Here is a 26,550-nt window from a genome sequence, read left to right as displayed (position 1 = left end):
GGATGCTGTCTGGCGCCTCTCTGCTGGAAGAAATGCATCAGTTACAAATTAATGGCATAAATATAAAACTTTTATCTTCTTAGGAACAAAAAATAAGGAGCTTAATGTCACACATATTGAGAATTTTCTAAGGTTCCTTTACAATAAAAAGGATTTATTCCTATTTGTTTCTGGTCTTTAAAGAAGTCACCAATATAAGAACCAGTGTTTGCTTCTAGTAAAAACATTTTATTATGAAAATTTTATGAAAATCTTCCAGTAAAACTAGAACATCATGTATGGTGAGCCGTTTAAAGTCAAGCAGTCAAATAATTTGGAGCAATATTTATGGTTATTCAGCTTTTTTAAGATAAAAATAAGGGGGTTATTTTTTCACTATGTCAATTGACCGTTTCTTGTGCGTTCTCATGTGCCTGTGTAACGCCATCAGCCTCAGCAATAGTACCGTTCCAGTTCACAAGAACATAAGACAGAGAACGGACAAAGTCCCCGGATGGCGTTCTTGATCCTCCATACAGAGTATGTTCAAAGCAGACTTATCCATTGAGATTGACAGCTATCCCAGCATGCACTGCGGCAGCAGCAGCTTCCAGGTAAGCGCGCACAGAGCTCAGAGGATTAAGTTCAAACGTCTCTTTTCTGTTGCAGTTGTTCAATAAAAGTACGTTTAAAGATCATTTGAGGCAACAATATTATACTTTAAAGCTCACTATATGGCCCATTTACTGATTTAGTGCATAATTGACAAAAAAATGTCCGAAGTTGAGAGGACCGTGGCAACCAGCGGACCTCCGAGGGTAATGGCAGCCAGGGCTAATCCTAGCCCGTCTCTCTGCATAGCCGTGTGTGAAGGACCGCTGCCTCTGATTTTATTTGGCAAAATGTTCGTTTGATTTGTGTGTATCTGTCTGTGTCAATTGTTAATTTCCCCACTAAATGATAAAGTAAGAATTAATTGTTATCTAGGGACTATTATTAACAGGAGGTTCAATGCAGCTCCATACGAGCTGAGCGTGTGGTGATGTCATCAGTATGTTTCTGTTCCAATTGACCCAGATTTCAGCTGCGTGCTGCCGTTCTCCCAGGGTCCATACTCTCCTCGCCACACAACTCCGTACTCACATTCTAGTGAATTCAGAAATGGCCATTCATTCATTTAGATTGTCAATTTAAAAAAAAAAAATCAGCAAACGAATTTGTTTTATTATAATTAAATATTTAGTTTGTTAAATAAATGCTTCTTTTGGAGCTAAATACTTTTTTACCGCCCAGAATTTCCCAGATGCTGCAGGCCGGAGAACAGGCTGGGGGCCGGTCCAGGTTAGAGGAAAACAGAGCAGGCAGGAACAGTCCAGGAATCCAGGAGACCTCAGCTGATCAGAAGTTACGATCCAAACAGGAACAGAGGGAAAAGGGAATTCCAGGCAGGCACAGATGCAGACGGAAAGGCTCTGTGGTTGAGAGAAACAGAGACGGGACATGGTACCGGGATTTCTGCAGGAAACTTTAAACTGGTCTCCCCTTGGAGCCGGGCTTACGGGAATAAAACTGATCGTCGCCGCGTCCCGAGCCAAAACCCTGAGGGCTGCATGAAGGACAACCAGGACACAATCAGAGGACAAGACAGAAACGCAAACCCTCTCAATCCGCTGGCTGCCAGGAACCAGGACCTGAACCATGAAATAAATTAAACTAAACAGACAGGCTAACAGGCATAAACAAACACACAGCAAACAAGCAATGATCTGGCCATGATAGCTGGGCTTGACCAAATATAAAGGAACAGATGCAAGTGGAGGACATGAGTGATAATTAGAGTCTGGGCAGAGTTAGACAGACGAGTGAAATGAACAATTAAGGCCAGCCATCAGGGCAGATCATTACAACATTTTTCTTGCTTCATCTGCCAGCTTCGTTTGGCAGAATGATGTCAGAGGAAATGAAAGATCTAAGGAGGAAAGTAAAACCTCCCGGAAGGTGGTTTTTCTGTCTCTTAGTGTTCCCAGGAATGTGTAGAGATTCAGGCTGAGCTTTCCCTGAGCTCCTCTCCCAGTTTTCATCACAGAAGGTGATGACAGACATTCCCAGGTTTCTCTCTTTGTCCTGCTGAGTTCCCCTGCAGCCGCCGCGTCAGGAGGAGGGTGAGTGGCGTCTGGGGACCAGATAAGAGCTGCATCCTCATTCCCAGCTCCCACAACCCCTCCCTCCGCCGATCCACTCCACTGATCTCCAACCTTAATGAAGCATCTATTAGCGGAGCTTTGTTAACTCAGGCATGCAGCGTGCCCTGGCTCGTTCTGCGCGCGCTGCTGCCAAAGACCCACTGTGTGCTCTGTAATTGTGGAGCCGGCGCTCCCTCACCATGTTTGATGGTGCAGAGTTTCATGCCTTCAGGCTTAGGAAAAAAAAAAAAAAAAACCTACAGAGGAAGAAGCTGGATGAACAGACAAAAGATTAAAGCGACATAAAGCTGCAGACTGATGCCAGGTTCTCCGGGTGTGTTTGGAGCCTTCAGATTTCTGCGCAGGTTCCACATAAAACCTGCAGCATGTCTGTCTGCATCACAGATGGTTTACAGAGTTAAATCAGAGGAAGACGGCCGAGCGAGGAGACAACGCACTGATCTGGCATCAAATACGCATAAAGAACGCTTGCATTACCAAACCTCCAACTTCTGGGAACAAACAGGTTAAAATCACTCCTCTGAAGATGATAGGAAAATAGATCCCCGTGAAAAAAAGGTCCTATTTCTACTTTAGCTGCATAATAAAAATATGTAATATTCAAATTATGAAGTGCAACAGATGAAATGTTTTATAAACACTATTACAAATCAAATGTTTTGTTTAATTTTGATACATGTAATTGTGTATTGAACTTGAGCTCATTGAATTAATTTAGTCAGAACTTTAATTGAAACAGTTAAATTTGATTATTATTTTCTGTTCAGACATGTACTAATGAGGTTAGAATAAAAAAAAAAAAGCTGATTAAAAGGCACCAAATGTTATCTGTAGTTAAAAAAACAGGTTTCATTTCATTCTTTGATGACCTCTGACCCCTCCTCTCTCTAACCACTCCTCCAGCTCTGCCTTAAAGATTTTTTTTGCCTCTAACTGGATCATTAAAGTTTTTGTTTCTAACAGATTGAGATTCTTTCAGGTTCTGCTCTGTGAATCCAGTCATCGTTTCAGTACTTTTAGTAAAACCTAAAGAAAAGAACCACTTTAATCAGAAGCTTAAAGCTCATCCCTCCGATTTTTACGTTTTAGAACAGATTCTCTTCAACTCTTCCAAACTCAAGTTATTGTTACTGAAAGCAGTTTTTAGCCGTTACCTAATTTTAAACCACTGTGTCTTCATTCAGCACAATGATACTAGTACTAGTGCTGGGGAATAGAAAAGGGTCTATAGTTCTAATTATATTCAATCATTTATAACCATTTTATCTTGTATTTAAGCAAATATTTTGCAAGGTAGACTATGATGAACCTATTGGTGTAGTAGCTTGGACAGCTTATATAAGTGATAAACAAGATTAATTTATTTTACTCTACAAAGAAGCGGCGTCTTGTGGTTTTGCACATAATGCTGCTTTAGGGCTTTTGACTCACACTAGTCTTCAACATGCTTTACTAAACTCAGAGAGTCAAACAGAGACAGCTACGCAGGCAGCTAAAAAGAGGGATTTGATTAGACTCTGGATTTAAGAAGTCTGACCCGGAGCAAACAGCTATGCTACAAAACTGCTCCCTCTCCGGACAGCAGCAGAATAAACCTGTTCTATCACCTAAAGAACCACCAAAAAATGCATCAGGTTCCAAACACTGAGGTAAAGCACGGTGTGAAACATGGAGAGAATGTTGCCAAAATAAAAACCATATCTGTCCGAAGATAACGGAGTAATTTAGTTTAAATACCTTTAGGATTTGGAAAAAAATTGTGAAGGCTACTGTAACGCTACCTCCGAATGATCTGTTGCCAGTTGATGCATATATTGCTCAACTCCGATTTATTTTTTCTCATTTGTAACAGTTCTGTAAATGTCACTTCCAAATAAAGTTGAAAAAGTAACAAATTATATTCTTTAGAGATTAGCTGAAAATCAGGGTATATTGCAATATATATCGTTATAAATTGTCCATATCGTGATTTAGGATTTTTTTCGCCCAGCATTAACTAGTACTATATGAACATTCTGTGATGTTGTTTTAAAGAGATCTGACCCACATGCAGGAAACCACTCAGAGAAAACCAGAGTCAAATTTTAACAGGTTTATTGAGGAGTATAGTTGGGTGTGATTCAGGGGAACTCAGTGAGCTGGTGAACCGGAACTGGAAGTGAGAAGGGAAGTTCACAGTGGTTAGTTCAGGGTCCGTGGTAACTTTGAACGACGTCTTGCAAAAACAGAGGTAAACTGGACTCACGTTTGCGGTGAAAGATTTCTACCCAGAATCCAGTCGGTGTGGGTTTTTCCAGAGATAGGGGGGCTCGTTGGAGGGCGGAAAGGTTTTGGTTTGGTTAGTTCCTGAGGAGCAATGGAGCGGACTGCCACTTAGATTTCCTTGGAGAACTTGAACGGGACGTATGGAGATTAATCCCCTGCTCAGTGTGAAACACTAACAATCCTTCCAGGGGGAGAAGGCCAACCCACACAGACTGGATTCCTAACACATTCAGCAGCAAGATTATCAAAAGTAGTTAAGCCGTAAGGAAAGTTTTAGGTATTAAAATAAGAATCGATTCAGAATTGGTAAAAGAAAAAAACAGAAAACACGTCACCTGTCATTAAAATATATTAGACTGAGTTTGAAGCATCATGTTTGTCTGTTTCTAAAAAAAATCTTATGCCACATTTTAGTGCAGGTGGATTTCTAAACTCTGCAGCGTTGCTTATAAAACAGCTAGTTTGAATCATCAGCAGCTGTTGTTTATAAATGATTAACCTGTAGGGGGCGCTTATAAACATCATATTTTATAATATGATGATTAGGTTAGCTTCTAATTGGATGATGATGATGATGAAGCAGCATCCTCTGGGATGTTTTCAGATTTAAACCTGGCCAACGCTTTGTTCCAGCGCTGCAGTGATAAAACGCCTTTCTTGGATGAGATATAAACTATTTAAGAGTTGAGTGAAACTCTAAGTGATGCTGAAAAGCAGTGAACAAGGCCTCAGAGGGACCCGGTGCATTCCTCGGCTCAGAAACAAGCTCCTCTGTTGTGTTCCTGACAATGAAAGGTGACACCGCTCTTTTCTCCTGGATGAGCCTTTCTTTTCTCCATGAAAAAAGAAAAGGGGAGCGGAGGCTGAAATCGGAGCGGTTTCCTGGGAGGTGGAGGCGATTTATGGCCCGTTTGTGTGTGAGGAAGAGGAGGAGCAGTGGGAGGAGAGCAGACAGAGGGAAGGAGGACCTACAGGAGCCGCAGAGGTCGAAGAAGTGGGACAGAAGTCTGCAGAGACCCTGGGAAAAGAAGCGGAGGAGGATTATGAGGAGGAAGAGCGGATCTCCCCCACAGTGACTGAACTTGGACTTGTTTCTGCTTGTTTGGATCGTAGGACAGGAAGTATCCAGGTGGGAAGACGGAGCAAAGGTCACTGCTGCTATTTCTGTGCTGTTAGGTCCTCTGAACGATTTCAGGCGTTTCTTTCTTTATTTTCCATCCGTTACTCTTTGTTTTTCCTAAATGAAACGTTACAAACATGTTCTTCCTGAAGGAAGGTGTTTCCTGCAGCAGCTCTGTACCTCAGAGGGGTTTTAGCTCCTGTTTTTTAGCTCTGGAAATGAAGATGATCCCACGTATCCTCGTATGCGAACACCCAGATGTCTGATTGGAAGGCTTCTGTGGAGCTGTTGGAATCTGCAGCAGCATGTAGATAAAATCCGGAACCACTGATTCCAATTTCCTTTATTAGATATAGTGAAGCTGAAATATTTAAATACAGTGATTATTGTTTTAACAATAAGACACTCTGAATGCCTCCTCCTCTCTATATGTCCCTCTTTTTAAAACATGTACTGTTTTTTGGAGGTGCTGAAAAGGCGATGAGTTTACGGCTCACCTTCACTTTGACCTATTTATTACTTTAACTTAGCTTTCTTTCTTTTATCCGAACGCTTTGGTCACAGCAGAGAACCACGGCTGAATGGGATTCCTGCTCATGTTCAGGCCTGTTTTCCTGCAGCAGGCAGATGGTGGAGGATCTGCTGAGGTTAGAGTCGGTGGTTCAGATGGACAAACGATGGTCAGGGAGACATGGACTGGGCAAAAACCTGCTGCTCTGCCTTTATCACCACAGCGTTTCACATTCAGATCTTCTCCAACTGGCTTCTCGAAGGTGAAGATTCTCTGAGGCCTTCGGTAGATTCCCATAGATCAGCAGCTAAACCCCTGAGGGTCTTCCTGTTCAATCAGTCCCAGAAATAAGGGACACGGTTCTGAAAGCAGAAGTAGGTCCAACATGTACCTAATAAACTGGCCTCTCAGGATGTGCACAAATTAAAAACGGTAATTAACCATAAATATATTTTTAACCTATTAAGTATTTTTTCTGTATGGGTCCATGACCCATACTGACTGTCTGAAGGTATCATTGAGGCGTCGGAGGGCCTGATACCAGCAGAACATGGACGCTTCTAAGGGCTGGGATTTGAACCTGTATGATGCAAAACCAACACACGCACGGCGACACAGTTTTCCTGGATTACAGAACCCCAGCACCTGGTCCACAGGGCGCTAACAGCCTGAGAGGTTCATAAAAGGAGGGAAGAGATTAGCCGTGCGAGGGTGAGACGGTGTGAGGTCGCCGATCGGTGTCTGTCGGCCCGCAGGGAGCTGAAAGGAAAAGGTCACCGTCAGTCAGAGTGACGGCGATCCCCCCCCAGGACTCCTCTGATGAATCAGAGCCGACCCGCGGGAGACTATGCTGAAGATTAGACCCGGCACGCCTCTGACACCTGGAGGCATTCAAATCCAAACCTGAAGCTCGGAGCCAAATGATCCTTCATGTTCTGACAGAACCGAATCAGCCTGACGGAGAGACAGAGGATTAGAACGGCTCTATTGATCAGCAGCAACTAAACACAAGAGGAAACTCCTGCTGTTTGGAACAAATAAAGGAAGCAAACATTAAACATTTATTGGCTTTTTAAACCCCAGAAATACTAATAAAACAAAGGAATAAACCGCTGATCAGACAGTTTAAAGCTGAGCAAAAAAAACATGTTTAAAAAAAGGGGAAAAAAAGCAAATAATATGACAGGAAGGAGGTGATGAAATGGGCTGCTCAGTGGTGCAGGACCGCTGCCTTGCAGCAAAAAGGTTCTGGGTTTGATTCCTGTCTCTGGGTCCTTCTGCATGTTCTCCCTGAGCATGTGTGGGTTTTCTCCGGGGGATCCGGCTTCCTCCCACAGTCCAAAAACATGAATGTTAGGTTAATTGGCTTCTCTAAATTCTCCTTAGTATATGCGTCAATGGTTGTTTGTCCTGTTTGTCTCTGTGTTGCCCCGTGATAGACTGGTGACCCGCCTCTGGATGGATGGATGTGATGAAATGATCTCTGACCAATGATTGAAAAACTCCAGAAAACAGACATGCTTTCAGTTCTGATTCAAAGCTTTGTGCATATCTCTGTTCTTCAGGAACCATTAAAAAATTTTCTATCTCCTCTGCTGTGAGTTTAACTGTAGTTAAAAGCCTTCAGCTGATCCAAAATGCTGCAGCCAGAGTTCTGATGAAAATGAAAAAGAGAGATCATATCTCTCCTATCCTGGCTTCTCTTCATTGGCTTCCTGTTAAATCCAGAATAGAATTTAAAATCCTCCTTCTCACATATAAAGCCTTAAATGGCCAAGCTCCATCTTATATCAGAGATCTGATTGTTCCTTATGTTCCTAACAGAGCACTTCGCTCTCAATCTGCAGGTTTATTAGTGGTTCCTAGAACTTCTAAAAGTAGAATGGGAGGCAGATCTTTTAGTTCTCAGGCTCCTCTCCTGTGGAACCAACTACCAGTTTTAGTCCGTGAGGCAGACACCCTGTCTACTTTTAAGGCTAGGCTTAAAACTTTCCTTTTTGATAAAGCTTATAGTTAATGCTGATTTATACTTGCAGACTAGATCTTCTGTGTAGGTGTCACAGTGAACAAAAAGACGTCCCCGCCCCCTCCGCAAACACTCTGCTGCTCCTCTCCCAAATTGTAGCTGACTGCAGACAGGAGGCCGGCTTGTTTTGTTTTTATGACCGAAATTGTGGAAAACAACTCATGAAGTTTGACCCGCTAGAAGAGCGAGGTGTGCAGAAACGCTGGGACCCTTTTCCACCTGCATCCCCACTCTTTTTGGCCCTCATGTCCCTCCGTTCTCAGACAAACTCGCCCCCACTTCCTCACCGCCTCGGCCGTATCTAGACCACGCTTCAATATTGGGCATAAATCAAAAATGTCTGCATCAAGCTCACTGCGAAACACTGCTGCAGGAGTATAACCAGCCCTTTAGAGTGGCTCAGGTTATCCTGATCTATCTCTATAGTTCTGCTGCTATAGGCTTAGACTGCTGGAGGACATAGGGACCCCTTTTTCATCATTCTGCTTCATTCTATCTCTATTCTCCCACTCTGCAGAATCTGTTAGTTCAATCTCTAACGTTCTGCTCTCTCTGCTTTTTCTCATAGTAGCTTCATCTGGTCTGTTCCTGTTTGGCTGTGACTCCATCCTGGAGAGAAACATCAGCTGTGCTGCTGCCATCAACACCTTTGTTTCTAGATGTTTGAAATCGTTCTTTTTGTCATTGTAGTCCATTTCTCTGACTGTGACCGGTTGGATCTGCTCTCTTTAATCCTCTGACATGCAAGCTGGTTTTGAGCAGATGGCCGCTCACACTGATCGTGATTCTGCTGGAGGTTTCTTCCTGTTGTGAGGGAGTTTTCCTCTCCACTGTCACAAGCATGCTTAGTGAGGGATTGAGTCAATGAGTCAATGCAACTAACTGGTTTACCTTAGATAGAAAACTTTGATTCAATTTTAATGTGTGTTCTGGTTGAATTGTAAAGTGCCTTGAGATGACACGTGTTGTGAATTGGCGCTATATAAATAAATCAACTGAATTGAATTGTAAGGACAGCAAACTTTTTCATAAACTCCGTCAGGCAATTAGACCTTGTCTTGTTAGTAGAGCCTATATGTCCATAAAATGATATATCCAGATTTTTTAGATGAAATCCTGCTGCAGAACATAGATCAATGTTTCATGGTTTAATTAATCTACACCACAAGATCCAATGTCATTAGGTTGCTTTGTTTTTCTTTCCATCAGAGGGCAAATAAATTCTTTAACTTTAAAATATGCAACTTATAGCACAGAGGTCAATTATTACGCTCAGAGCTCTTTCTTTTGCTTATTTATTTAGGATTTAATTAACAAGCAATAAAGTGACTGAGATCAAAAGTCTCCTAAAGCGTTCTGGTAAAGTAGCACAGCGGCTTCAGACCCTGATGGCAGAACGGACCATATGGCTTTGTGAAGACCACCCAGCTTAGCGTTAGCTCAGTTTACGGTCCCGCCAAAGCAACATGGTGGACCTCCATCTGTTCAGGAATGGAGCCTGAAATAAAACCTCAGATGTTCTTCTGTTCTGCAGTGAAGCTTCTTAAACACTGAACTAGTGCTGCACATAATCAGATTAAGCTTACGATATTTTAGCCTTCCCTCTCTTCTTGGTCGTCGGTCACATGGTGGACATCTTTAGCATCGTGTGTGATCATCTGATCCGTTCAGAACACTACAATCAGATCAGCCACAAGTTAAAAGATGGCTCGTTAATATTGTGGTGATGATATACTTTTTGTTTGAATAAGTGGACGGATTTAGCCTCGCTTTGTGTTTTTGCGGTCATGTGTCAGAGGCGGTGATGCAGCGAACTGAAGGAAGGGAATCCAACATCAGGTGTGTGGTGGTTTGTTCACTCTGATATAGATTGATATCGATATCTCCCTGTAACTCGTTAGCAAGGCATGATTCCTCTGAGCCTAGCAGGGTTCTGCTGTCTCCAGGTGTCGTTTAGTCTTCTAGCTTTTCTCTCCCATCACAGCTCAGCCTGAACAGCGGCACAGATGTTGTCTTTAGTTCCGGTAAGTGATGACGATGATGACCTTTTTATTTACTTAGACACAGCGTTTCATTGACCTTTTCAAAGGAAAGCAAGGTGCTGGGTTGTAGCTAACATGTCAGGGACATTCTGAACAGATTGGTAATGTAGATTGTGAAACTGTGGCATTACTAAAACCATCCAAATCCTAACTCTACCAACACATGAAAGCAATTATTTCACTCAGCTAGATTCATCGTTAATTGATGTAAATCTAATTTCTTTTGGAAAGCTGGAGTCCTTCGTTCATCTCTAGGGTACGCCCTGTTGCCTCTATCTGTTTTATCTTATACCACCTCTACACTATCCTTTAGAAAGCATGCTGAGAACGATCCGACCGCCGTAACCGAGATAACTGTTGTTTAAATGGAACACAGCTGACATGGACCGTGCCAGACACCACCGAAACGCGCTGAGTCTAGTATTAGTTCAACAGTTCAACAAAGAGTGCCTGAGCAGACCGCCTCAACTCCTATTTACAGTCTGCTGAGTCATTTTGTGGGTTTTCTGGCTTTGTAATTCACAGATCTCTACTTATTCACAACACAAACTTCTCAGGTTATTGAAAATACAGTAAATGGGATCAAAACAGCGCAGTGATAATGAGACTGAGAAGGGTGCCCTCTTCGCCTGACATTCTGCAATCCACCAAGTATAACTAATGTACACAAACATCAGTTCCTGAATGTTATGGTCGCCGCAGTTTTTTTTTGCCTAATTCCCGCCTTGAGAGCTGTAGTATCGTGGACTGTCGTCAGGAGGCGGGGAACCGTGCTATGGTGATGTGTAAATGGACGTAAGAACCAACTCAGCACGGTGAACTGATCCAAGCTTGGTCTGAACTCGGCACAGATCGGTTTCAGGCGACTATAAGCTAAGGGTCACCAAGGTGGAACAGCTAAAAAAGCCAATCAGTTCCAGACTCCTTTTGTTTGTTTTGGCAGCTAAAATGGGACAAGATATGAACGAAGACTTGTCCCATGTAACATCTGTTTATGTCAGCAGATGTTACTGGAAAAACTAAAACCCTCAAACTGACAAAAAGCAAATAGTTTCTGTTTGGTGACCATGTCTGGTCAACATGCTAATTTCTTAACATTCACAGTTTTTCTTTCCTTCTAGAAAACTGAGGAATATAACGGGATTTGTTTTTTTCCAGTAAAGAAGGTTGTAGGATCCTGGTTCAGGGTTTATTACACATCTCCAGAGGCGTCAAGTAACAAAGTACAAATACTTGTTTCCTTTAGTAGAAATGTTGGTTGTCTATACTTTACTAGAGTAATTATTTTTTACTTCCCCTGATATTTTTATTAGTTTTGTTTCATTTAAGCTCATTTTCTTCATGGCCTGTTGGTTAAAAAAAACAAAACATCAAAATAATTTGTTACATTCAGACAATTTATTTCTTTGTGGTTGGTCTCGGTGCTGCCCCAACTTGTTGTTCACATACCAAAATAAATAGTCTTTCATGATTATGCAAAGTTCATTTTGACACTGTTACCATTAGCTATAAAACTAAGAAAATGAAATCTAAGGAAGTTTTCTTTCAGAATTGTAGAAAAATCTTCCTTTAATAGGACAGTGCAGTAAAGCTTCTGTCTTTAACATTTTCCTGCATTACTTCTACTTTTATACTTTAAGTAGTTTTAAAAATGGTACTTTAACACTTTTACTGGAGTAAACAGCTTAAGTTGATGCTCTAAGTTCTATAAAAATGTTTTTAAAACAGTAGGATTTCTACTTTAACTGGAGTAATAAACCTCTGTAGATCTCCTGTTTTGAAAGACACTTTCTTCAAGTCTGTGATAAATATCCATAGTTGGCTGTAAATTAGTGTTAAGCGTGAACCAGAGTCTGGAGAATCAGGAAATATAAAGATGTAGGAGAGAAGTTTGGGACGATTTTTCTTACTAAATACGTTGAGAATCTGTTGTTATTCAGGAGAGGATTGCTTTTTAAGGAGTACCGTTCTTCCACGTAATCTTTTAAAGTGGTTGGACACGTCTTCCTCCCTTTGCTTGTCCTGTTTCATTAGTCGTCCTCACAGACGCCGCTCAATGAGCCGTCATGGTCAGTTTTTACTTCTGCTCCCCTGTGAAATTTAGTTGGACGTCTTTGCCTCAGCAGATGATCGGGACAGATAATTAAGGGTCAGAGACAGAGAGAGAGAGAGGAGGAAAAAACCATTACAGCGCCTCGTTCTGGCCATGAAATCAATGGTTAGAGCACAGGAGGGATCCTCTAAAAACCGCTTAGACTTTAATCTCTTACAGCCAGTTTTTCTTCCCTATATTTCAGAAAACTTAATTCTATATCAGATCAGTGAAGAAGTGGTTAACAGATAAGAATCAGAACGTCACGCAGACGCATGTCAGGAGCCGTAGCTCCTCTTCATGGAGGTCATGGGGGTCAATGCAGAGTGTGGAAGGAGTTGATTACTACTCCCCTCTCTTATCTCCTCTAATGGAAGAAGCGTGGACTGATTATTCTCCTAATCAGAGCCATCCTTTCTGTGATTAGCCCAGTGCAGAGAAAACGGCCCCTCTGATAGAACCGGCACACAGGGTTCGGCTCTTAATTTGATTATCATTCCGTTCGTCTCTTGCTGCAGCTCGGCCAGATGGCATATTCTAAGGAGAAGCTCCACGAAGGAAGGAGAGGACATTTCTAAGGAAATTCATCTTTTCACTTCCATTCATCAGTGGGAATCAATCATCCGGGATTCCTGAGCACTCCCGAGTAGTATAGCATTGTCCTTAACATCTCTCATCTCTGAAATGATCTGGACTTTAACTAGGCCGTTTCACAAAATGAACCACTCTGCTTAGCTGCATGTTTTGGGTTATTGTCCTGCTGGAAAGTCAACTTTGATCTATCCCATCGAACCTGACCTTCAGGATCCCTGAAGAGAATAATCTCATTACTGCAGCATCTTCTCTATAATTTACAGAGCTTGTTTCCGCTCTGCTTTCTTGCGGCTCTAACAAGCTGTAGCTCCATCTATCCAATAACTCTGTTTTAATTCTAGTTCAGGCTATTTGACTCTCTGCTAACATGTTCAGATTATCTTTTCAAGGAGGGGAATCTCCTGAAACCCTGCAAAGTTTCTTTGAATGAACAATAAATTGGTAAATGGGTTTTTTTCTTACTCTGCCTGAGCTGGAGTAAGACAGCATGCTCAGTGCTCGGAGAAATCAAGGAGGTAGATCACCTGCATCCTACCATCTATCTAGCCTCATGAGACCATCCTGATCCCGCGAGCTTTCAAGGTTTCACTCGCAGATCAGTCTGGAGACTCTCCGTTAAAGAAAATTTGGAGCCGTTCACCAAACGAACGTCCAATCAGCGTTGGCTTTGAGGCGGGTTGAGGTGTGACGCAACGAGAAGCGCGACAGTTCAGTCTAAAGAACATGGCGGCTTCAGCCGATGAAACTAGCGTTAGCGTGGCTATCGAGCAAGTTTTATGGGAATTACAGAGTATTTCTTCACTGAAAGAAGAGCAAAACACTGCTCTGGAGGCTTTTCTCAGAGGAAAAGATGTTTTTGCTCTTCTCCCGACTGGTTTCACCAAGAGTTTGATCTATTAATTGGCTCCTCTTCGTTGTCGCTCTGTTAGTACGTCATATGCTTCGTTGATCTGATTGGTTTATTTGGCCCGTCTATCACCAACATAGGCCAATCAGCTAACCAGTATTTTCGCCCCTTCCCCAAATTACTTCAACGGAAGGTTTCCAGATGGATATGAGGAGCAAATCCATCTGGCGGAGTCAGGTTACCATCTATCTGCTGCATCCACAGACTCGTTTCTAGGGGGATTCTTAATGCAGGGAAGCCAGTGAACCTAAGTCAGGTTTTTCTGAGTGTGGGAGGAAGCGGGAGTACCCAGAGATTACCCCCCTCCATGGACATCTGTGAACTTCTCCCATCTGCTCTAAACAGGAGAGGAAACAAAGTCATCTCAGCCAAACTGTTATTTTCTCTGCCGGCCTTCATCGGTTCTCCGGCTCAGGGTTTCTCTGGGCTTTACTGACCTGCATGTTCTCTTTCTGGAATCGATCTCGGCGTCTGTGCAGCAAACATTTCCATGAATAGTAAATGATGTCTCGGGGCTGAGCGGGATAACACACTCTGCTGTTTGTGGGTGTGTTGTGTTTTAATTTACTGCCGTTGGAGCGAGTTATTTGTTGTGCCGCCCACACGAGCCGCTTCGGCCGTCCCCGCGGTGCCGTTCTCAGCTCTGCTTACACGACAGACGGCGGTTCTGCCTCCTCAGGAAGCCGGACGAGGGTTTGGGTTTTACAGCCGTAATTAGAGGCAGGTCGTCCGGCTGCAGAATCAACAGAAGCAGGAAGTTAAAAGCCTCTTTAGAGGTTCTGTCCCTTACTTTTATGCTCAGGGTTTATGGAGGCTATCCTCCACCTTCTCTTCTTATTTAAACTCCTGTACAAAATCTCCCTCCTCTTTATTATCTCCCGTGATTCTCAGGCTTTATCTCCTTTATTCGTCAGACTCCTTTGTTTTCTTTTTGTCATCTAATCTTTCTGCCTTCACCCTCCTTAATCTTTGCGTTCCTTTTATCGCCTCTCCTCCTTTCACCTTTCCTGTTCCCTGTATTTATCTCACCACTCCTTTTATTTCCTTTTTTTCCCACTCTTTGTCCTTTCGCTCTCTATTTTTCCTTTCCAGTAATTCCCGTCACCTCTTCACCTCTTTCTCCTAATCTTTGCTCTCCATTCATCTTCTTTTCTTCCCCATCTCAGCACCTTTCATGGCTCCTAACGGCATCCAGCGCATACATCAGCCTCCCTAATTAACTAATAAATCATACTTGGGGAGTTTAAATGAGTGTTGGAGGGCTTTCTGCTCTCGCTTTGAGCCACAATAACAGCAGATATTTGTGGTGCCTTCAAAGCCTCTGTGAAGGATGTTGTGTTCCTGTTTGTCCTCCGCGGTTATTGTTAATTATTCACTTAGTTTGGAAAATTAAAAGATTGCTCCTTTGACACGGATTTCTTTAAACACATTTTAACCTTGAAGAAAATAAACTGCGTCATCAGCGTAACATGAACACCAAACAAACAATCTGTGTCTTTTGAACCCGTTTACAGATGAGAGAGCAGCATCTTATTTCAATGCCCACAGCATTACAGATTATCTACCATACCTAACAGTGGGTCACTTTGTTTATTAATCTGGATTAGGGCTGAAACAATTAATTTGATTAATCGAGTATTAAAACTAATTTAGTAATTGATTAATCATTAACTTGAGTATAGAGCTTAAAATATAACTTAAACTGACAGAGAGACCCACCTTGAACAGCAATTGTATCAAAATTGTAATAAGATAAAAAAACTTTTTCTTATCTGTCAGTATGCTCCATCTGGAGCTCCTCAAGTGGAAAATTTTTTAGTTTGACCTGGTTTAGTTTAGTAAAAGTCTTCCTTAAGGAACCTTTGACTATCTTATTATCAATGGAATCTATGGATTAATCTAAAAAATAATCAACAGATTAATCGATTTGTAGAATAATCCTGAGTTGCAGCTCTAATCTGGACTCAGCTGAACAGAGGAGAGGATGTTAGAGCAGGGAATATCGGTAGAAAAAAAAAAAAAAAGAGGAAACGTAATGTAAGAAATCAATGAAAAAGAAGTTTGATAATGTCTCTTGGGGAAAGATGGCAACTGAAGGTCAGCTTTCTGTCCCTTTACTGATCCTTGGATCATTGGACCAGCGCTGTGAATCCGACCCAATCCCACAGTCCCAGTTTAATCCAGAGGAGTTAAAAAACTCCACATGTGGGACAGAAAAGTGTTTAATGGGTCTGATGGAGACTTGGTGACTGGCTAGTCCAGGGGTCGGCAACCTGCGGCTCTTTAGCCTGCCCCTTGTGGCTCCCTGGAGCTTTTTCAAAAATTTATGAAAATCTGTTTTTTTTTTGGTTTTAATATGGTGTGCAGGTTGCAAACAAAAATTCATGTTTTCCAATGCTTTAAACATTTGTATTATAAATAAATGTAAACAATAATTTGCGTCAAAGCCATAGAGATCGCTCGGTGAAGCGATGCCCGATGGGAGCGTTCACTGTTCCTCCGTCACCTCAGGCTACTATGTTACGTTTGCTCCAAGATAAACATTTCATCATGAATGCTTATTATATATTAAAGCCCATATCGTCCTTTTCTATAGTGGGATGACGCACTTAGAGCCCGTGTTGCTATATGAGGCTTATATAAGACTTTTACATTTTTGCGGCTCCAGACAGATTTTTTTTTTTTTGTCCAATATCGCTCTTTGAGCAGTTTGGGTTGCCGACCCCTGATCTAGTCATTACATCCATTTGTTCTAAGGCCAATCCAGGTTTGGCCGTCCTGCACCATGCTGGTGAAGATTCTCCTGACCTTCTGCAGAAGTAAAGAAGCAGATTCACCGAGCGGCTCAGAATAACCTCTGATAAATGTGTGCTGCTTTTATAACAGTTGGGGGAAACGATAACTGCTGCACCTGTGGACCAATCAATCTTTTTTTAAGCTTAACTTTGGATTTTTCTCACCTTTTTGGGTTCTTTTCTCCTGCTGCAGTGAAATCAGAATTTATTTGATCTAATTTATAAATCTTTTTTTTTCTGTTTGAGGTTCTGTTCATCCTGCATATTTTCTGGTTTTCCTTCACTTTTGCTGATGAAACTTTTTCAATACTCACCTTCCAAGTGCCTGAAGTAGATACATTTCGGACCCTTTGTTCGATCAGAAGCAGCTCTGTATTGATCCAGGAAATGATCAGAAAGACAAACCAAACTCGGCTCAAAGTTTCCTCTGCCTCTTCTGGAAAATCCCACTTGGATGTTTCCTGCTGGCATCCGTCTCTGCTCTGCTTCCCTCGGCCTTCTGTCTAATTAAAGTGGGATTAATGAGTCTCGGTGTTTAAAAAATAACCCCCCCCACCCTGCCCGGTGCTCTAATGAGGCTCAGCACTGTGGCGACGGAGACGGAGTGACAGTGGGAGGATTTAACTGCAGCTTATCTGGATTTTCTGCTTTTTTGGATTTCCTGTGTTTACATGTAACAATAGCCACTGTTGTTGACTCCATCGTTCTGCTTCCTTCTGCTTTATCCGACTGGAATTAGTCATTTGATCCAATCTGCACCTTCACTGTGAAGCTCAACCAGATCCTCATATAATCAGGCCCTGTGAGGCTCTGTGATCCACCTGCTGATTCAGGCTGGGGCTCGATAAATCACACAGGAACTAAATATCAATAGTCGCCATAAACTTTGGGTCCCGGCGGCGGGGGATTCTCAGACTCCTTATTAAAGTCAGAAAGTCAATGTTATTTCATTTTTTAACTGATCTAGTTTAAACCCCAACTGGCTTTTATGTTTATCGGTCTGACAGAGCTGCTCACTAACAGAGCTATAGCTAATATCAAAGCTAACGGTTAGCGAATAAGTTGGAAGACCTTTGGTCTGGTCCAGAGTTGACAGAAGCTGCGTTTCATTCATGCAGTAACTTTGATACCTGCATTCTGTTTATATATACTTATATTTACTTATACGTATATTTTTTTCTACCCCTAAATGTAAGTTTTCTGCGGTTACACGCAAGGTACCCAGAGCAGGACTCTTGTCTGTGAGACTTTAGATCATTTAAATAATCGATTTATTTCTTCTCATCCTTGTTTTCTCTTTCTATGTTATTTGGTTTGAAAGAATCATCGTAAACTCTAAAATGTTTTAGTCTCAGAGATAAATCTGAAATAGTAGAAATGTTTCATATACACTGTCTTTCGACTGGTTCTGAAAATATCTCAGTATTTATTTAGAGCATAGACCTGGTGGGATTAGTAATCCAGCCTAAACTGGGACGGCTTCCTGTTCTGACCCGTTTCTCACCCTGTTTCCTCAGATGAAAGGATGCTGCAGGGAGCTGAGGACCGTCTGAGCCCCACCTGAACCCCATCCCTTACCTGACTGTCTGAGCCGCCGCCCCATCATGCACCTGCTGTGCCGCGGGCGCCTCAAGCTGCTGGTGGCGTCTCTGACCGCCGTGGTCCTGCTCACCTGGCTCTACTTGCTGGCAGGAAACCTGGAGAGTGAGTACCAGCAAAAAAAAGCCATGGGGTCTATAGATCCCGGGCTACGTAACAGGCTCGTTTTTTTTTATTCGGGTCACCACCTTTTCTCATTCATCTCAACACAAAGTCATCATTTGAATCACAGAGACGGTTTTCCATAAGGCTCCATTCTTTATCCTGGCGTCTAGTAGAGCCGCCGTGGCTCCACAGGAGAACCACTCAGCACTTCTGTCCAAACATAGCAGCCAGCGTGTTGACTGGAAGCTGGGGAAACCCACAGACATTTAATGCACCGCGGCTCCAGTCTGTTTTCCCTGATTTATGAGGCCTAGTTTAATAACGATCAATAAACTCCATCTGATTTTAACAGGATGTGAAGAATATGAACACATTTACAGTTATAATGACCGTAAACACAAACGTTCTGGTCTTTATCAGGTCATAATGTTATAATAATCAAACCTCAAATGTATGTAACGATGACGCTGCCTGTGAGAAAACACTGAGTACATCCCATCATTTATTAATTCCCCTCCAACTGAGCAACAGATAATAGTTTTCATCCGTCTTCCGGATGAAAACTATTATCAGTCTTAGTCACATTTCAGTCATCACTAAATGAGTCGGTTTTAGTCGACTAAAACTCAAAAAGGTTATAAACTGTTTTATGTTGCACTTCATGAAGCGGTTAACCTTTCAAATAACAACCAGATTATAATAATAATAATAATAATAGATTTTATTTGTAACGCACCTTATATTTCAAAGAAATCTCAAAGTGCTACAGAGATTAAAAGAAGAAGAAAAAAAAAAAATATATATATAAAAAAAAAAAATAATAGTAATAATAAAAAATAAAGATTAAATTGTAGGGCTTACAGTAATACATCTTGCACCAAGTGGTACCAAAACTAACAATTGAAACTAACAATTAAAACTACAATTTAAAACAAAACTTACAGTTCTAAAAAGGCCTGTTTAAAAAGGTGAGTCTTAAGACCTTTTTTAAAGGCCTCCACACCTTGTGGGGCTCTCAGGGACTCTGGAAGGGCATTCCAGAGCCGTGGAGCTACTGCCTGAAAAGCCCTATCCCCCATAGTGGCAAGTTTGGTCTTAGGTTGAGGCAGGCAGTAAAAGATAAAAGATTCTTTGCTGCTTATTTATAAAAAATTTAATTTAAGCTTTCTTAAATATCTTCAAGCATCCTTTTAGTGATTTACTTTAAAAAAAAAATCTGTTTTAATCCTTTGTTATGTTCCATACTGGTATTAACTTTAAAATGTTTGGTCATGAAAACCCTAACAAGCATAAAATTAACCGTATTATTTTTTCCATACGTTTAAACGAATTCTGCTTTTGTTTTGCCGTCAGACTGATGTCTGAATGTCAGGTGAAAGGTTGTTAATGACGTGATGAACCGCTCAGTTAGCTCAAGAGCATCAGGAGAATCAATCAGTTAAAAATTAACTGGACTGAGATAAGAATGTGTTCGTCTGCTTCCTTCAGACGAGGGTGTGAACATTCCCATCATGCCAGCAGCTGCAGCCGACAGGAATGTGGCGATATGAGGCTGGGAGGAAGAAACGGGGGGGGGAGAGATCTAAGAGAAGAAGGAGTCATGGAGAAAAGAGGACATTTTAGGAATTTGATATATGGAAAAAAATGATGATGATGGAGGGAAAAAGATCTAATGTTTAAATCACAACATATGAAATAATAATAGATTTTATTCATAATCGACTCTTTATTCTAAGGAATCCCAGAAGGCAAAAATTAAAATACAATAACAGAATCAGTAATTAACAGGAATGTCTGAATAATCCCCGGACTAGATAACCGGTCCTGTCTGAGACGTGAGATTTAAAGGTCAGAGCTACAACTTTTTCATCAAAACAATTTAAAGACAATAATCCATTAACAGAATGTCTACAGTGGTGCAGAATAAAAATATTAGTTTTACTGAAAAGCGTTTAGAAATCATTGTTTAACACGTTTTCATATTAACCTCCAACATGGAGGTGAAAGGATTCTGCAGCAACAGGAACAGCAGGTTGAAGTCACATTGCAGGATCCTAGAGGCTTCATCATAGAGCTGAAATCCGGCTTCTTCTTGATGCTACATTCCTCCAATTTAAGCCAAGAAGAAGAAAAAAGGAAGTAAAGCGAGGATGAAGCCTCTGGTGCCAAATTTAGAAAGTAAAGTTGCTCTGAAGCCGTTCAGAGGTTGTTGGTTTGCTTCCGAACATGTTCAATGTTTTCTAATTCTAAACATTGGCTCTGTTCGATATGTCTGGGACGCGTCCTCCGAAGGCCAGATTCGAAGGCCGATTACGTCATAACGCAGCGCCAAGGTCTGGTCGGATTCCAAGAGTCCTCGTTCTGCGGCCTACAAATGCGTCCTTGTTTTAGCCCAATTTGAAGGACGGGTCCGATGTATCCTCGCTATCCTTGGTTATCCCAGGATTCATTGCGAGACCAAGCAAGCCGGCTGCTCCGTGATCAGAGGAAATGGTACTTGGCGCTAAACAGTGGTGAAAATTGGGAGTTCACCAGGGGGGGGGGACTGGTTGACCATTTATGACCTCTAGAAACATTTCTTTATTTCTTGAAAATGATAGCAGCACAAACAAAATTTTTTGCTGCACAAACGTTTGACACAAATTTTTTCTAATTTGAAGAAGGTGGCCTTTTGACCTTTACATTTTCATTAATATCTTCAAAGCCAAAGAAGCACAAACGACAATTTTTGCTGCACAAACGGAGCTGAGTTATTTGACAGAAAAATGTATAAGAATAACATAATAGTGAAAAGTTAAAAGATAAACAATAAAATACTGTAAAGTGTTTTAACAATATAAAAACTGTTCACCTGGAGAATTAATAACCAATATGCAGCTATGGACATTTTTACAGTAATGGATATTTGAAAATAGCAGCAACATCAGAGATGTGCAGAATGACAGCAGCAGGTTATTTAACTAAGGTTTCTATCATTACATTTGATGTTGGCATCTTTATTCCACTCTGGATTCTCATGAGTGAAGTCTTTGTCCACTTTACAATAAAAAAAGGAAAATGAATGAAAAAGAAACAGTTTTGAAAAGTTGATAATCATTCTTTTCCTGCTTTTTGCAGCAACTGTCATGGTTGCTAGGATTCAAGGTTGGCGACAGAGCATAAGGCAGCTTTCACCGCTCTTTGCTCTGTCGCCTTACCTTGAATTCACAGCTAAAACTCTTCAGGTCTCCTTATTTTCAAGGACTTTGAAGGATCCAGTCCAGGTAGAGTGCGTCCTTGGAGGATGCAGCCCATGACTTGGTTATCTTTAGCATTACTAGACCTGGCAAATGAGAGCAGATGAGCACGAGTGCGCCACTTACTGGACAGGAGGGATTTAACTGTAGCTATCACCTTTAAGCTATGCCTAAGCTCTAAGAGGATAGATGGTCCATTGGTCAAACGCAGCTACGGATCTGTTCATCAGTCACACACCTGACTGATGCGCAGATTATTTACAGGCTTCAATCAGGTGTGCTAGAGCAGAGATGAATCTGAAAACATGAAAGGCTGGGGCCCCTGAGGACCCGCTTTAGGAGCCACTGACATGTTCAGCTGCTTTCAACAGTTTGAGTCAAACTTCCAGGATTTAAACCCGGTTCCAGTCCAGACCCCCGTCCCTGATAGAAACTGGGGATTTTAAAGAGTTGATCTAATGTCGAAAAATATGCATCCATCCATTTCCTTCGTTTCCACCTCGATGGAAAAAATCTGCTAGGAAATCATAATATTTGCATCTCTAAATCAAAATACACTAAAAATAAAAGAGAGTCAGGAAATAATCAGCAGATTATTCTGCATGCCTTCAGCTCTGTGCAGCACAGAACAACACAAGCAAGCTTTGGAGGTCTGTGGGAGCCGGCGACGCATTACGAGCTGCTGGCAAATTTAGAAAATTCCCCAGAAAACAGCTTTTTCTAACCCTGCTGCCACATTTCCATCAATGATGCAGCGACTGAATAGAGACGCTTTGGTTAAAATGAGCGGAGCTCCAACAGACTGCCGCTCTGTTTGAAGTGGGCGTGACTATTACCTGGAAACCCATGATTAAAACGCCCTCAGCGCTGCCGTCAGATATAACTATTACATTTAGTATGCGGTAGAAAACTTAAAGATGAGTCAGCATCATGCAGAGCAACATATCCGATTCACAGAGCAGCAATAGGCAAACCGGACAAACAGGAGATGACACACGCTTTGGCAGATGCTGCAAACATTTGCATTTATGAAGAGCAGCAAATGCTTCAGTCGGAAACTAGTATTCTGGCTAGAAGGCACAATTTGCATTTCTGCCCTTTTGACAGAAAAAAACAGGCCCACTAAATAAAATCTGATCACACAAAGAAGACGTCTGCAACCAGCCGTTCTCCTGATTCTCATTATCTTCGTTTTTAGAGCTCAAAGGTCAGAAATGACCCGATTAGTCTCTATCACTAGCTTCAGCTTGTACAGATGGAAAAATCTCACTGGAGGTTGTTACAGACCTGACGGAACTAAAAGCTCAATGACATCAGGAGGTGGTTGATACCCAGAGGAAAACCTCCCTGAACCTTAGAGCCCAGCCGCAAGCGATTTCTCTCCACTAAATATGGAAACATACATGTAGAGCCTTTACCTAGAGCCTTTAGATGCACCAGACTGTAGAGGAGCTCTTCTAGTGAAAGACTTTTACACCCTATTTGCAAAAAGGAGCACTAGCAGGTCACTCATCCCTGCTGCCATCAGACTCTATGACACTACGACAATAACTTGTGCACTGTATAATGTGCAATTTACTATTTGATACCCTGTGCAATAACCTGTTTCTCTATATGTAACGCCCAATGCAATAACTATAGATATAAATATACGTATCCATCTATATAAATACCCCTGTAAACACGCGCTGCAATAACTCTGCAATAAATATAATAAGCTGTCATATACTGTATATATCCCATGCACCATTTTATTTCTTTGGCACATTCTTCTTCTTTGACTATTTGCTGTTATGTAACAAGTAAATTTCTCCACTGTGAGATCAATAAAGTCAATCAATCAATCAGTTTCCTGTAGTGAGGGTTTTTCCTGACAAAAACCAAGAGCAGACATTTTCAATTTTAGCTCAGATTTCCTCTACTTGCCCTCCAAACTTGTCCTATTGCTCATATCTCTTCTCTTCGTTATTAAATTGTTGTTTCTGCTCTCAGTTCTAAAGCTTCAGAATCAGAGATACGCTCACAAACCTGTTTGCTCTGTTTGGGTCATCATTTTTTTTACTTTAGAATGTTAAAAACATAAAGGTCACTATTATACATTTTTTTAATAATAGACAAAACATTTAGTATAATCCATTTTTTATCAAACTCAGCCTTTCTGAGCTTTTCTATCTGTCATCGGATAAAGTTGTCATTAAACAGCCAATTAAAGCTATACTGCCCCCTGCAGCCGCCTCAGTGAACCGCATGTGATCTAAAGGGCCTACCACCTGTTTGCTTTGTTACATGATATTTTGAAGCAAAAATGTTTATTGCATTAACAGAAGCGGTTCTATGAGCCGTTGAAGCAGTTAGATGGTATAACCAGATGATGGAGTCCGGTTTAGTCCCTTTGCTGGTTTGCTTATGGTCTACAATGGCGTCTGATCAAAGTAAAATATCATGGTTTCTGTCGGTTCCATGGGAACAGTATTTAGATCCTGCTCCAAATCATAAAAAAGGGACTAAAAACTGATCTCTGTGGAACACCTTTTACTATTGTGTTCAGTTTTAGCTGATAGTAGATATCTAAACATTTTCTCCACGTCTTTTAGAACCTTTTAGAATAACTTTATGATTTTATTTACTTATGAGAGTGCAACAGTTTCAGTGCTTCTGTGTTTTAAATCTTTGTTTTTCATTTTTTCTACTAAATATTTGTTCTTTTCATCCAAACATCTTATTCCCACATTCAGATCCTGATGAAAGGCTGGTCTCTGGTGAAAAATTCACCTTTTGTTTTTAATCCCATGAGCTTTTAGGGTAACATTGAACAAACTGACCTTAATTTTCCTTCACATTGAAGAACGTCTCTTTATAAACAAAGATCCAAATACGTTTCAAACAGAACCAAAAAAAAGAGCAGGAGGAGGAGGAGGAAGTGTGATGAGCCAATTTTAACGTGTGAGACTGAGGAGAGCGCTTTCCTCTCACATTCCCAACATGTTTGTGTTGTGGAAGAGAAAACGAGGACAGCGGCGTGCGGTGGCGGCGCTGATGGGAACGTGATGATTGGGAGCCAAGAGTTCAGCTCCACAGATTCTCCTCGTGTGTCTGGAGGTCTGAGGAAACGAGCGACTGTGTTTAAATGTAAAACAAGAGGCTGGTTTAATGATTTTTTTCTTTAACAATCTGTTAAGAAGATGTCATTAACGCCCTTTTATAGTTTTTTTTTCCAACATTGTTCAAGTTTTAGCAGATTTAACCCCCAGTTGGTGATAAAATGTTTTTACCAGTTATTTTTCTATCTGCTTCACTTCAGAGGATCGTTGTTTCCTGCTAAAACCACAGAACTACACCTTTTACATTGCAGCTAAAAGTATTCAAACCCTCATAGATTTCTTCAGTTTTCTCTCTTAACGTTTAAGATCCCAAAGTTTTACTAGGCACAGCCTGAGTTTAATCTGCGCTTCCCTCCTCAGACGGCCGCTCCCTCCTCTTGGCACCCTGTTTGCCAGACACCCCCGCCGCTCAGGTCCTGGAGCGAGCCGTCCTGGAGTTGCGGGTCCGAGAAGTGGAGGAGGAGAACCGGCAGATCAAGCTGCAGCTCAGCCAGGCGCAGGGCACCGCTGAGGGTAACTACGGCAACCAGCAGTGGGGCGCGTCGGCCGACACCGTGCCAGAGGACGGCGACAACACGGCGGAGGAGAAAAACAACCACACGGACTGCTCCAGATCGCCCACCGTCCAGAAGTGTGAGGTTAGAATGTTTCTCACCAAATCCTGATTTATGTTAATATTAAACTTTACATAAAAATGAGCTTTTATTTGTTCAACCCTAATTAGATCAAACGTGAAGGAGCGACCCAAATTGTTCTATTTTTGATTTCCCTCAGAGATCAGAAGCTGTTCTGCAGGAAATGAGAGGTTTTATAAAAGAACATCAAGCATCATATAAACTTATTTTCACCAGATTCAGGCCCAACCTGGAACAAAATGGTTTCAAACAGATCCTGTGGAAAACCTTCCGATAGTCTAAATGTTGATGACCTTTAATTTTCTCTTTTTAATTATACAGTTTTACCAGTTCAATGATTTTGTCATGAAGCGGTGTTTGTATGGAGGACCCAAATGCAGAGACCGGTAGGCAGAGGTGAAATAAAGTCTGTTTATTCCGGTTAACAGATCCAGGGGAAGGAATCAGAGTCCAACAGAAAATACCAAACGTACCAGAACCAAGGAGACATCAGGGATTAACCAAAACCAGAAGCCAGGGAGAGACGAGACAAGGCAAGCAGATGATAGACGGGAAGTAAGACGAGATGTTTGACGTGGATCCAGCAACAAGGAACTGAAGAGGGAGGGCTTTTAAAGGGGACAGAGACAAAGAGAGGGCTGACGAGGAAATTGGCAACAGGTGCTGGCAGGACAGAGAAACAGAGCAAGGGAGGACACAAGAGGGCAGCAGAGGACAACAAATGGATAACCAATGAAAACAGGAACAAACAGACCAAGACTCTGACAGATTTACAGACTAATTAAATTATAGAGGATCAAATCTGTTCAATCCAAGGTTTTTGTTTAGTCAATGAAACTCTAAACATATCGACAAGTAAAGCTATAAATGGACCAAGTTTGGTAGATCTAACGTGTGTAGAGCTACTGAGGAATTATATCCAGAACAAAAACTGGAAGCTGCTTAGATTCTAATCAAAGTTCTGCAAGAAATGAAAAAGTAAAAATGTGGCATCATCAGCATATAAATATATCTGACTTAATTGATCCTAGATCCATAGGTGTCTCCATGGTAACAGTATTAAGATCCTGCTCCAGATTATTAAAAAAGGGACTAAAAACTAATCCCTGTGGAACACCGTTTACTATTGTGTTCAGTTTTAGCTGATAGTAGAGCTGGACAGAAGTTTGTTTTTATTTAGTTTTTTCAGATTTAAGAACTAAATTGAAAACTATGAAGCCTGCTGAGGGAACTCTGTCCATAAATAAGCAAAATAAAGAAACAGAAGAAGCCCTCTGGTGATTTAAATCCTGCTGATGCTCTGCTGATGCTGCAGTGGATGTTAGATCATCCGATTCAT

General features: G+C 41.5%; 1 protein-coding gene across 2 annotated transcripts in view; it reads left to right on the top strand.

Annotated features, from left to right (window-relative positions):
* Nucleotides 1-5,413: 5,413 nt before the first annotated feature.
* Nucleotides 5,414-26,550, top strand: part of large2 (LARGE xylosyl- and glucuronyltransferase 2) — a 38,555-nt gene continuing 17,418 nt past the window's right edge. Inside the window, exons 1-3 of one of the 2 annotated variants that reach the window (XM_038278621.1) lie at nt 5,414-5,596; nt 18,053-18,239; nt 24,937-25,214. In XM_038278621.1, coding sequence (XP_038134549.1) covers nt 18,140-18,239; nt 24,937-25,214 — 378 coding nt within the window. In that variant the 5' untranslated portion in view covers nt 5,414-5,596; nt 18,053-18,139. The remainder of the gene's footprint in view (nt 5,597-18,052; nt 18,240-24,936; nt 25,215-26,550) is intronic. The other variant, XM_038278620.1, reaches the window with a different exon arrangement.

Source organism: Cyprinodon tularosa, unplaced genomic scaffold, assembly GCF_016077235.1.
Source record: "Cyprinodon tularosa strain WSP-4 unplaced genomic scaffold, ASM1607723v1 ctg1421, whole genome shotgun sequence".
Lineage (NCBI taxonomy): Eukaryota > Metazoa > Chordata > Actinopteri > Cyprinodontiformes > Cyprinodontidae > Cyprinodon > Cyprinodon tularosa.
Note: the sequence above shows the minus strand (reverse complement) of the source record. Positions and strands in the feature narration are given on the sequence as shown.